At 34.8% G+C, this 14024-nt stretch overlaps 1 protein-coding gene across 2 annotated transcripts in view; it reads left to right on the top strand.

Moving 5' to 3' along the window:
- Positions 1–14024, top strand: part of LOC127721731 (NADPH oxidase 5-like) — a 50500-nt gene that overhangs the window by 27244 nt on the left and 9232 nt on the right. For both annotated transcript variants that reach the window (XM_052228532.1, XM_052228531.1), the window contains exons 6-11: positions 4663–4873; positions 6313–6719; positions 8353–8525; positions 9697–9888; positions 10928–11060; positions 13386–13556. In XM_052228532.1, coding sequence (XP_052084492.1) covers positions 4663–4873; positions 6313–6719; positions 8353–8525; positions 9697–9888; positions 10928–11060; positions 13386–13556 — 1287 coding nt within the window. The remainder of the gene's footprint in view (positions 1–4662; positions 4874–6312; positions 6720–8352; positions 8526–9696; positions 9889–10927; positions 11061–13385; positions 13557–14024) is intronic.

Here is a 14024-nt window from a genome sequence, read left to right as displayed (position 1 = left end):
ATTAAGTGTACAATTTCACTTATGTTGGCTTTAATGTAACGCAACGGGTCATTTGTCTATCTAGATCTTTGATAATTGTCCCAGTTCACACAGAAAAGTCTTAATTTTAAAACGTGCATTAGACCATGATAACTCGATCATGTATCCGTTTAATAACCCACGATCACAATATAAGATTTAGAGATCCTCAGATCAAGTGATCTTAAATGCGACCACGTGATAAGTGTCATTTATTAGGTCCAGTTTGTTAGGTTTCATGTTTCCCGTCAAAACAGATTATTGCTTTAAAAATCTTTTGACATGAACATAAATAAAAACATCAGTCATACAATATGCCCAATGAAGATTAATGTGTTCTCACTAGGAGTTTAAATTTTAAAGTCGTGAAATTGGAACAAAAGAAAATCTCTATATAAATGTGAGAACCAACACGTAATGAGAACAAACAAGACATAATTGTGGTTGTGTTCTAATTTTTAACCCCGACAGCTGTTCACGAGCTAGTACAAAGTCATCTTTGGTTATATCTTAATGCAATATACCTTTAGGATAAATTGTGTTTATTATAGCAAGTCTCCATAAAATTTTACATTTATTATGAAGATTTGTGTCCATTTAGATCTCGACAAATTAAGTTAACATTTATTTGCTGTTAAATACAGCAGTTTGAACTGTAGATGTGTTTTGAATTGATGTTGTCGTATTTGCACTTATATTTTTACAATTCATTTAAATAAAAATTAGAAATATCCTTTCACTTTGTACGATAAGACAATCACTAACACAAGATTAATGAATATGTGACGTAGTTTAAATTACTTCTTCTTCTTCCTCTTCAAAATGTTATCCAATGCTAGGCATTGCTGTTGTTGACATATGCTTTAAAAGGTAGAAAGCGGATATAACTTTGAACCATCACATTTCTAAAAAAAAAAAGGATATAACAACGTTCCAGCGGCGCCTCCATTATTGCTGCAAATGGAATATACATGTATATACCCATATAAAATTGCGGTTTTTATCCAACGCAATCATAGGTTTGAACGTTGTTTTCAATTTAGACTTGTTTATATTTTTTAGTTTGGGCTTGTATTACATGTATATTTGCCTTTGGGTTTATATGATCCGTTCATCCTATTTCGACTCTTCAAAATTCAAGAGTCTATCCTAAATTGAGGTAAATTATATGGCCTTCCAAATACCGTTTCGATTCCTTACATCACTGACATTAATTGTCGAAATCCGGATATGGTGTACTAATTTTTGCAGTGGCGTAGCTTGCCTTCTGTTTTAACCGAGGCAGGGGGTCTGGTGGCGCAGTCCCCCAGAAGCTATCGAGGTTTTTACAAGAAGAATCATTTTAAAATAAGTAATAGTTGTTGTTTAATTTTAAAAGGATTCTTCATAATAATGCTAATATGTCTAACACTAAGTTATACTACCTATTTATAAGGGGATTTCTGGTACCTGTATCATTTTCAATGTTCACATGAATACATCATTCAAAAGCCTTTATCACCTTTTATAATCGAATCCTCTCAGTGAACTTCCCAGATTAAAAATTCCGAATACAGGAGTTGGATCTCTCAAGTTCAAAATTGTCCTGAGTCTATAGAAAGTTATGTAATGGTTTAAACCGACACTATATAATCTACGGTCAACTCAAAGTTATAAAAATAACAAAACACGTGAAGATATCACATAAGACAACCACTGACAAGTCAGTTTCCTGACTTGCTAGCAGTAACTGAAAGCCAGCTCAAAAGCCTAATCTCCCAATATATTTCCAAGCCGTCTTACACTCTAATATGAGGGTTGTAATGGGGGTAGCTTCTTGACGAATAACGGTAAAAATTTTCGCCAAATGACGTTAACGGTAATTTTTGGTGCATGACGATAAAAAGTACACTCTCTTAAAAACGAAAAAAAATCGCCTGATTTTGATGAATCACGTAAAAGTTTTTCCAAAAATAACGGTAACGATAATTATTTGAGACCTCTGACGAATCACAATTAGGATATTTTGACGAATCGCGGTAAAATTTTAACCAATTTGACGCTAACGGTAGCCGAAAATGACCGTTTGACGCCTGACGGTAAAGGGCATTCCTACCTTCTAATATAGGTTGCTGTTCCTCACTGTAACATATGCTTTAACGTCATATCAAAAGAAATCATGTCCTTGTTCGAATACGATGGACAGAGGAAACCTGTACAGAATTTTTAATACAGAAAAACAAACGCAATGATTAAGGTTTATTTGAAATTATTTTTGAGATGATCATTTACACGCTTGGTCGTGGGTCACGAATAAGCGAATTATAGATAAGCATCACAAAACGACGGACGGATTGAACAGCAGAATTTCTTGATATTAAAAGTAGGAGATAAACACATGCTACATGTAAAGTGCATCACGGCACTTGTATTGGTTGTGTTTCGTCCTGGTATTCCTTGGAAGGTCTTCAAATTATTAAATGGTTTTGAACTTTTTACAACCGTCGAAGTACTAACATTTACGTTATTCTGAAGTCTTCGTGATAAATGAAAACAGTAATTGCTTTAAACTTTTATATATAAACTGACATTATGTGTTAACTAACAGACATATAATAAATATTTCTCTGGAATTAGTGACTCCTTTAAATATCTTAAATTCCCAGCTAGTGAAAACTATAAATTTAAAATGGCTAGAATAAAACTTGATAACTGCAACATATAAATTATTTTCTGTGCATGTTGATTGATGCATACATTTTATTTTGATTGGAACCAAAGTCAATGACACTCTGTGTATTTGAAGTTTTACACGTTATAAATGGTGGTTTGAATGTTCAAAATGGGGTTTTCAAATAAAATTGAGAATGGAAATGGGGAATATGTCAAAGAGACAACAACCTGACCAAAGAGCAGACAACAGCCGAAAGCCACCAATGGGTCTTCAACGCAGCGAGAAAACCCCGCAACCGGAGGTGGTCCTCAGATGGCCCCTAAATAAAATGTGTACTAGTTCAGTGAAAATGGACGTCACACTAAACTCCAAAACATATAAATGAACTAAAATTTAAAAAAACATACAAGACTAACAAAGGCCACAGTCTCCTGACTTGGGACAGGCGCAAAAATGCGGCGGGGTTAAACATGTTTTGTGAGATCTCAACCCTCCCCCTATATATATATATATATTTATTTTTAATTATTTTCACCCATTATTTGATTTTCCTTTCTTTTATATTGTAGCACCATATTAATCTCTTTTTTTAAGTTAAGATTAATTTCAGGGCCGATTGTTCTGTTTTCTAATTAAACCTAATCCAGTCTCTCATACACTAGACATTATTCTCACACAAAATTAAATAATTTACCCGATTCAATGGTAAAGTGATTCAATCGTATTCTACTGATTTTACTTGCAATTGAGTAGGACTCAATAAATATGTTGTCGATTTTTGTTTTACTCCGACAAATTTAGATGACAGAAACTACGATAAGGGGGATTTCCAAGTAGAGTAGGGAAATGTTTCCATAAGTCTTGAATTCGCAAGGGTATGAATCAATAGCGACAATAAGACAAAACAAGTCGATACATTAGCGTTTAGTAGCTAGTCTGTTGCATTAGGTGTAAAAAAGGTGGAAATCGTTCAAAAGATTATAAAGGAAAAATGTTTTGGTTTTGTTTTTTTTTTTCTTCTGAGGCAACTGCCTCGGTTGCCTCAACAACGTAAGCTACGCCAATGTTTTGCATCTTTTGTTTGCGGTATACCATCTTTTCCGCAAGTTTATTGTTTTCTGTTTGATATAAAATTAATATTTAAGATCCATTTTGTTACATCTGGTGATCATTTTATTTGCAATCGCCAATGGCAGTCAGGAGGGTTTAAGAACATCCGTTGTTCGACCTGCTATTCAAATGCGTTTTGTTAAAATATACTTTTTTGGACCCCTTTACCAAGAAACTTGTTTTGCATGCACACGTTTAAAAATTGCGGTTTTTATCCAACGCAATCATATAGGTTTGAACGTTGTTTTCAATTTAGACTTGTTTATATCCTATAGTTGATACAATATTCCAGAGCTTGCATTTTCTATAATGATTTACTTGATAGAGGGCTGCTGCTAACAAGGTAGCCAATAAAAACAAGAGTTCTAAGTTGTGATGTTGAAAGTAACCCTTCAAAAAGCTTACGGACGCCATCACGAGTTGGTTGACCGTTACAGAATATCTGTTTTACAGATGACGACAAATTTGCTCCAATTATCGTGCAAATGTAGTAACCACAACCACGTCCTCTTTTCCTCCAAATGTGACCTACTGAATAAGACTTATCACCGGGTTTTTACTTTCATGAGCATTACTACGGGTGCCACATTGTGAGCAGGATCTGCCACCCTTCTGGAGAACCAGAGATCGCCACTGGTTTTTTTGGGTGATTCTTGTTACTCAGTTTTTGATTGTCTATGTATTGTTTTGTATACTGTTGTTTGTCTTTTGATAGTTTTTAGTTTTTGCCATAGCGTTGTCAGTTTGTTTTCGACTAATGAATTTGAATGTCTCTTTGGTATCTTTCGCTTCTCTCTTATATAACTCTGTACATTACTGATTCTGATGATTATATTCCATATTAGGTAATCACTGATTCTGATGATTATATTCCATATTAGGTAATGGCAAGTTGGACATTGAAGAGCTGATGACGGTGTTGAGATGTTGTATGGAAGAAAGTTCGGTAAAACTTAGCGAAGATGATCTAGAAAATCTAACTGCCGTTTTATTTGAATCTGCAGATACAAAAAATACTGGATATATCTCATTTGACGAATTTAGAAACGAACTTGAAAAACACCCCGGTGTTATTGAGAATTTGACTATAAGGTAAGTGCTATAAACAAGTATACACACACAATTCGCCGTATCAGAAGTATACACACACAATTCGCCGTATCAGAAGTATACACACACAATTCGCCGTATCAGAAGTATACACACACAATTCGCCGTTTCAGAAGTATACACACACAATTCGCCGTATCAGAAGTATACACACACAATTCGCCGTTTCAGAAGTATACACACACAATTCGCCGTATCAGAAGTATACACACACAATTCGCCGTTTCAGAATCTAAAGGACTTTGGATAATTTAAGATGGTACCTAACACTACAGGGAGATAACTCTGTAAAAATCAGCTAAACGTTTTAATTACGTTGTATTGTTAAGGAAATATTAAGCTTCTCAATGATCAAAATTAGTGTTTGTCAAACTGCTATATAACCAAAGAAATTTTTCTGATAAAGTGGTTGGTTCAAATTTTTTGAAATTTTTATATTTTTGTCAAAGGGTCAAAGTTAACATTTTGTCAAAATTTTATGAAAATTAAACGAGCCAAATTAGTGTTAGTCAAGGTGTTGGGTACCACCTTAAAAAATGAAAATAACGTCACGTCATTGGTTGAATTACCATTGTTTAGGACTTTTTTTTATCAATCAAAACGATGAGGTATTCGCTTTTGAAAATATTACGCATAATGCATTAGATTTAGAAACAGCAAACTGAATGTATTACGCTATCCACTGGTACATGTTGTTACTATGGTCGCTACACCAAAATGATTCGCATGACATGGACACACAGTACCAGTTGAAGTTAAAAGAAAAACATGGCGGAAGTCTCCTAGCTCACGTGTTTACGCTTGACAATATTTTAGCAGATGAGGAACTCATACTGTTTTTTGGGATTTACGATTTATGTCCCTAGTTACAAAAGTTTGAATCAATACGTCAAATAAATTCGGCGATAATATATCAAGTTGCGAAACAGAGCTTTTCGACAAAAGTGGTAACCAAAAGAAAAAATATAAAATTGTGAAACGCTATACAAAGTCTTGATTTTTCAATTGTCTAAAGAAAAAAAAGAAGAAAAACGTTGCGTTGATGTCATGTCTTTGAGCTTTGGTTCAGTTACGAGGGTCTGGATTGGGTTTACAGAGAAGAGAATAAAGGGCAAAAAGTGCAGAATAAAAGGCAAAAAATATATAGAATAGAGAAAAACAGACCAAAGAAGTAAATAATAGAGAATAATAGGGTGCTAAATCATATAAAATAGATAACAATTGACAAAATTAACAATGCGTAGAAAAATAAAATATATAGAATACAGAATTGAAGGAAGTATGTATACCTGATGTCTATTTTTTTTGTTTACTTTTGTAGTTCCATGTTGTCTCATTGATATTTGTTTAACATAATTTTCTATTATTGATGCATATTTAATTTTTGTTGGTTTATATATAACTCATGATTTTATTTTCAGCGCAGCGCAATGGCTGAAACCACAAGACAACAGTAAAAAGAGAACAAATTCGACTCCAATCTGTTGCTCCAAACTTTGTTCAAAGAATTATTTCGCGAATAACCTTCGAAAAGTTTTATTCTATGTATGGTACGCAGTAGTGAACATAGTACTCATGGGTTATGCTGGATATCTCTATAGAGAATCAAATGGATTTCTCATTACCGCACGCGTTTGTGGACTTCCGCTGAACTTTAACTGTATGTTAATTCTTATACTAATGATGCGGAAATCCCTTACGTACCTCAGACTAACATTTTGGAATAATTTTTTACCATTGGATCATAATATTTTGTTCCATAAGAGAGTGGGCATTATAATTTTTATCCTATCAATAATACATACTGGAGCTCATATTGGAAACGCAGGTATGTATAAATAACAAAATAAAGGTTAAGATATAACAATCTAATAATTAAATTTAAAAATTAAAACAGCCGAAACAGCGATCATTGTTGTTAATGAAGTCAACGTGAATTACCCTGATCAAAATAAATCAGGGTGTGATGTTAAAGACTTTAATGGATTTGAAAAAGCGACAATTTAGCGTCTATCATAAAAAAAAAAAGAACTTGGCTGATGTCAAAATTATTTCGAAAGGATTTTCTTTTTGAAAAAAAATGACTGACAAGATGAGACTTAGAAACTATCACTTGGAGGATTTATGCCCCGCATTAATTTAATTGCTAGACTCAATGCTCTATTATGAACTCCGGGCTTCTTTAAGGAATTTTTGTAGGCTCCTGACTCCACGGGTATGTTTGTTAACAATATCAATAATAATGAGCAAAAAACAAAAGGACAGAGTAGAAAAAATAGATAAAACAATAAATAATTGGATGGTAAAAAATCAAGAATAGAGACAAATTGATTAAAAATACTAAATTATACAGAAATAAAGACCCCCCCCCCCCCCCGCACCCAGACACTCAATTAGGACATCGTAGCTTTGTTCGAAAAATTAAGTGCGTTCTGAATAGGTACTGCCGATAGATTAATCTCTACCAGGAATATATATTTTATACCAATTGAGAGTTAACTCTTATGTAAATCAAATCTTGTTCTAATGGCAAGATAAAACTTTTTTTTGTTAAACACGAAAGTATTTACAGGTATTGCACATGAAAAAAAATCATCCAATCATAATCTTACGCGTGAATAGCAAAACATACAAATCGTGCATCTCTAATTTCGATTATTACCCTTCAATGGTGTTTTACAACGCGTTGCATCATCCCAACTTTAAGCTCTGAGCGTTTCTGGTAAATGGCGATCCATTACTTTGCATGGAACGCATGAAACATGTACGTTATTACATTGATAGCCATGTTTTATTTCTCTCTCCGAATCCTTACACCAGAAGAGGTTGTACTGAAGATCCTTTCAATGATATTTCAATAAAATTGAGAATCGAAATGGGGAAGGTGTCAAAGAGACAACTACCCGACCAAAGAGCAGAAAACAGCCGAAGGCCACCAATGGGTCTTCAACACAGCGAGAAAACCACGCACCTGGAAGCGGGATTCAGCTGGCCCCTAAACAAACATGTGTACTAGTTCAATGAAAATGGACGTCACACTAAACTCCAAAACATATAAATGAAACATACAAGACTAACAAAGGCCAAAACGTTGTACCATACCCAAGTTTAGCTCTGAGTGTTAAAGACCTTTAAGGGTAATGAACTAAGTTGCATGCAACACTTAAAACATATACGTATAGCTTTGATGGTATAAAAATAAGATGTGGTATGATTGCCAATAAGACAACTATCCACCAGAGTTCAAATAAAGTGGGTGTAAGCAATTATAGACAACCATACGGTCTTCAACAATGAGAAAAAACCCATACCGTATAGTCAGCTATAAAAGGCCTCAACAGGAAAAAGGTGAAACAATTCAAACGAAAAAACCAACGTCCTAATTTATAACAAAACAATTTACGAAAAACAAACATGACAGACATGAAACAACAACCATGTTTTTCTCTCTCTCTCCATAGTTGTTGTGGCAGATGAAGGTGTATTGACGGTGGCAGACATCTTGGTTACAGATGCCGCAGAGCTTGGTACAATCATTGGTAGCGCTTATTTCACAGGTTGGGCTCTGGATATCATCCTGATTATAATGATAATATGTTCCATGGAGTTTGTTCGAAGATCAGGACATTTTGAGGTAACCTATAACATAAGACGCCAACGACGCAATGTTTGCTTTAGTTGTCATTTTTTTTTCTCTAAATTTTATTTTATATGCACAAAATATCGCAAACTTCGCGCCTTCGTAATCTCTAGATGTTATAAAAAATTGAGGTACAAATACACAACAAAGACATTTATATTCTTCATCTTTACCAGTATAAGCAATATTTCGCTCGTTCGTCCCCAAGGGTGACTGGGGAATAGAAATATGTCACTACAGGTCTTCTTCCGACCGGCAGTAGAACCCTTGCCAAAGTGGGGCGTCCGTTTGGTTGTGCGGGATGTACAAGTACGCAGCCACGTCCTGTCAGTATGGGGACGATAAATCCGATCCCTCGTGTAGAGAGAGTGCCACGCATCTGCATGTTAATAACACTTGCAACAACTCTTTGAGGGGTCCTTAGGTAACCCGTAGCAAGGCAACATTTCTGTCCCTATCCAAATTACCCTCATTTTCCAGTGGCAGTCTAAATTTCCCCGACCTTCCTCCGGACGGCCTACATTACAGAACCTACCTATAATATTTATTGTTAATTTGTTCTCGTCCTGAATATGCATGAAATATTTGCCACTGGACGTTAAGCAACCAACAATATTTCGCTATGATGATACATTTTTAGTAAGCAATAATCAGATGATAGCAACGTAGTTGCAAAATAAAAGCACTCTCGTAAATTACTATACGCAGTCTAATCGTCTTTGCATATGTAAATTGATGTATGTATTGATCTACACGTCCAAAATAGAGACGTACACATGGTGCATCAACTCATCTGAAAAAGTTCATTTCCTCACGTCTGATATTTTTGTTTTTTATTTACGCATCTACAAATTAATGTACAGTCATGGTTTTGTGTAACGTGTGATTTTTTACGTCACATGGCGGGTGATGCATACATGTACATAGCAGGGGACGCTTACCCGGTCAGGCTCCTTTTGGAGTTCTGGCGATTCAATCAGTTTTTGTTTGTTGAGTTGTATTCTTCATTGAATTATGAAATATAAATATCGGTAAACTACCAATTAAAATTAACCGGTTGTCTTATTATAGAAAAATCTTGAACTTACTCGCTTCACTTTTTATTATATTTATTGAATACTAGTAAATAGTTTTATATACCATAAATGCTTTTTTTCCATTTCAGGTTTTCTATTGGACACATATTTGTTACATACCTTTCTGGATTTTACTAATATTCCATGGGCCAAACTTCTGGAAATGGTTTATTGCCCCTGGATTCATATTCATAGGAGAGAAAATTTCTAGGTCAAAGTTCGTCAAACAAGCGCGATACGGGAAAACTTTTATAGAGGAAGTTTCTTTGTTGCCTTCGTCGGTATGTATAGCCAATATTATTGATAAGTATGGAATATCTTTTGTTTAATTATCTTAATTAATCGCAAGAACATAATGTCATCCGAAACTGAAAAATGGGAGTTACAATTATGGCCCGAAAACAACTGATTGCTGTCCAAGTAGAAAGTTATTATGGAAGTTGTGCACATAAAAATGTGCATTGTCCAATCACATTATATTAAAAAAATATTTAGTTTTTAATTCAGGTATGTGCAATAATGGCAAAACCAACAAACAAACAACACGATAATTGCTTTCATTGTCGAACTGTAGGTAGCTCCGGACCGGTCGGCTTTGTGGTACGCCTTTCTTCTTTTTTCAAAACAATTTGATTCGTATATGTTAACTAAATATAGATACACAAAAATTGGTAAGAAGATCGTTTTTGAAGAGTATTTTTGTTTTTATTTGTTTTTTTCAACTGTTTTGATTTGAGCTCGACAGATGAGACTTATGTAGACCAAACGGGCGACTGGCTCACTAATCGTGCATAATGCACAAAAAAGATAGAATACAATGTTTCCAAATTCTTGTGAAAATCGAAAGTTTCTAACAGCAATGATACATCAGGTTTTTTTTAAAGATCGACAGTATTAATGTTAGGCTATACATACCTTAAGTCGGAAATGAAATATGAAGGTTGGTCACGGAACTATTGTTTTTAAATTTTGCCTTCCTAATTTAGCTGCAATCGATCAAATCCTTTAATTCAGTGATTTTAGCACAAAAATAAAACCTTACAGCACATTCCTCAACTAATTTCTTTCTTAAAAAGTTTAAACACAGAGAACAAATGTATCATTGATTATGAATTAGAATGCAACATGGTTTGTAACGTTCATTTTGATTGAATAACAACGGTACACTTTGTGATAGTCATGAAATCATCGTGAAAGATACAGTTCTTACTTAAACATGTGTATGGTCATGCATTTAGTAATTTGAAGATATTTGCATACATCGAACTATTAAAAGATTTTCTCACTTGATTTTACGGGAATTTTGTTTTTTCATTTCAGGTTACACACTTAGAAATATCTCGTCCTGCTAATTTTGCATACCAGCCAGGAGACTATGTGTTTATTCAGATACCAGTAGTATCCAGACATGAATGGCACCCGTTTACAATTAGCAGTGCACCAGAGCTTGATGGTGGGTAAAAACATCTACTTTGGTATACATGTTAGGTTAAAGGAACGTGTATTTTATATGTCTATTTCTATACTCACTGTGATCAGGGCATCTCTATACTCACTGTGATCGGGGCATCTCTATACTCACTGTGTCACACTGTGATCAGGGTATCTGTATACTCACTGTGCCACACTGTATATACTCAGTGATCAGGGTATCTCTATACTCACTGTGCTACACAGTGATCAAGGTATCTCTATACTCACTACCACACTGTGATCAGGGTATCTCTATACTCACTGTGCCACACTGTGATCAGGGTATCTGTATACTCACTGTGCCACACTGTATATACTCAGTGATCAGGGTATCTCTATACTCACCCTGCCAAATTGTGATCAAGGTATCTCTATACTCACTGCCACACTGTGATCAGGGTATCTCTATACTCACTGTGCCACACTGTGATCAGGGTATCTCTATACTCACCGTGCCACACTGTGATCAGGGTATCTCTACACTCACTGTGCCACACTGATTAGGCTATCTCTATACTCACTGTGCCACACTTCGATCAGGGTATCTCTATACTCATTGTGCCACACTGTGATCAGGGTATCTCTATACTCATTGTGCTACACTGTAATCAGGGTATCTCTATACTCACTGTGCCACACTGTGATCAGGATATCTCTATACTCTATGTGCCACACTGTGATCAGGATATCTCTATACTCACTGTGCCACACTGTGATCAGGGTATCTCTATACTCACTGTGCCACACTGTGATCAGGGTATCTCTATACTCACTGTGTCACACTGTGATCAGAGTATCTCTATACTCATTGTGCCACACTGTGATCAGGGTATCTCTATACTCACTGTGCCACACTATGATCAGGGTAGGTGAAACGTTTCAAGTAAATTGGAATCAAAGGTTATGCGTTGAATACAATAATCAGGAGATGTATGTGGTATGATTGCCAAAAATGTCACTGAGACCAGTTTATCTAAAACATTTCAAGTTCAAATAATGAGATATGGTATGATTGCCAATGAGACAACTCTCTAACAGACAGACGATGATGTTAACAACTATAGGGGACTAATACGGCCTTCCCCAGTAAGCAAAATCCATACTGTAAAGTAAACCCCGGCAGAACAAAATGTAAAACAATTCAAATCAGATAACCAACGACCAGTGCATATTTTACAGTATGTTTATTGTTGTTCCTCATCTTCATCATAGAACTGCAGAGATAATCAATTGAATAATGGCTTCTTAACATCCACCGGCTAATATTGCATACTTATTTTTTAATTTTTTTTTATGGGGAATTAAATATGCTGCTATATGTAGTGCGGTGAGTTTGAATTTTATCGTATTAGCTTAGATCCGTTAAACAGTGTGTGGATGACCTGTTTCTTTATTTGTACACACTATTCAAATTAGAACGTATTACAGCAAGGTCAAATGTCGACTTTTAGCATACATTTCTTGAATGGAAAACTAGTATATATAAAAATAAGAAGATGTGGTATGATTGCCAATGAGACTACTCTCCACAACAGACCAAATGACACAGAAGTTAACAACTATAAGTCACCGTACGGCATTCAACAATCAATGAGTAAAACCCATACCGCATAGTAAGCTATATAAGGCCCCGAATTGACATATGTAAAACAATTCAAACGAGAAAACTAACAAATTATATAACAAAACGATTTATGTACAAAATAATGAACGAAAAACAAATATGATATACAGCAACACACATACAGAATGTGGCTGGGTTAAACGTGTTAGCGGACGCCCAACCGTCCCCTAACCTTGGACAGTACGTACAGTACGTTGTGTAACAGTACAACATATGAACAAACTATAAATTCAGTTGAAAAAGGCTTAACTCATCAGATCGATACAAAGCAGAAAAACAAGTAACAAAAACACAGACCGGACGTGGCAGGGTATTTATACATCCCTACAACAAAAGACACTAAGTACAGATCTGAGAGTACTCGCAATGACTGACAGCTATTTCAAAGCCAATAACAACTATGGTTTTTTCCTAAAAAAATATTCTGATCCCCAATTTGATGAAAAAAAAAATATTGTGGTCAAGCAGATGAGAAAAAAAATATTCTTAATCCAGATTTTCCCAATATCTTATAATGTTAAATTTTGATAAATATAATTTGATTGATAGCGTCAAAAAAATAAAAAAAAAAAGTTTTTTGACTCAGACAAAAAAACTATAACCCCCTCCCCCCTTGAAGTTAAATGGTTGCTCCCTAAGGAACGGAAAGTACCGAATTTAAAATATCAATATATATTCCAGGTAGAATATGGTTACATGTTAGATCTGCGGGAAACTGGACAAAGAGTTTGTACAAATATTTTGACCAGTACGATCCTGGTGAAAAATATGATGAAGAAATAGTTGCCTCCCTTGCTCCTACTAATCCATTAGACCGACGAATGAGGGTTACTCTCAAACATGAGACACTAGGTAAGAAACATAAATATGCCAATAGCTGGAACAAATTACCGTTTAATTGCACATTTTCATTATGTGTCGGCTTTCGATAGATTTCGTGACAAGCGAACCCTTTGAAGTTTGTTCCAGAAAAAAGTGCACACTAAAATTGTCTACATAAGTTTAAGCAAAAGAATAATATATTTTATACATATTTTGTTGCAAAGTACTTTTAAACTACTTGCAGAAAATGTACATTTATATTTATTCAATATATTATATTACCGATTTGACACGGGAGAGATCCGTAACATTCCTGCCAAACAATTAAATATTTTTATTCGTTTTGAGGTTTGCTGCAATGTAAACGAAACATCTTCCTTGTGTGGAATTGAAGATCAGTGGTTATCTGGTTTGGTATCATTAGTAACACATATCTATGGCACGCCGTTTTATTATATATTATAACTTCAAGATATTTAATAAACTTTATAAGAAATC

Source organism: Mytilus californianus, unplaced genomic scaffold (assembly GCF_021869535.1).
Source record: "Mytilus californianus isolate M0D057914Y unplaced genomic scaffold, xbMytCali1.0.p SCAF_12, whole genome shotgun sequence".
Lineage (NCBI taxonomy): Eukaryota > Metazoa > Mollusca > Bivalvia > Mytilida > Mytilidae > Mytilus > Mytilus californianus.
Note: the sequence above shows the minus strand (reverse complement) of the source record. Positions and strands in the feature narration are given on the sequence as shown.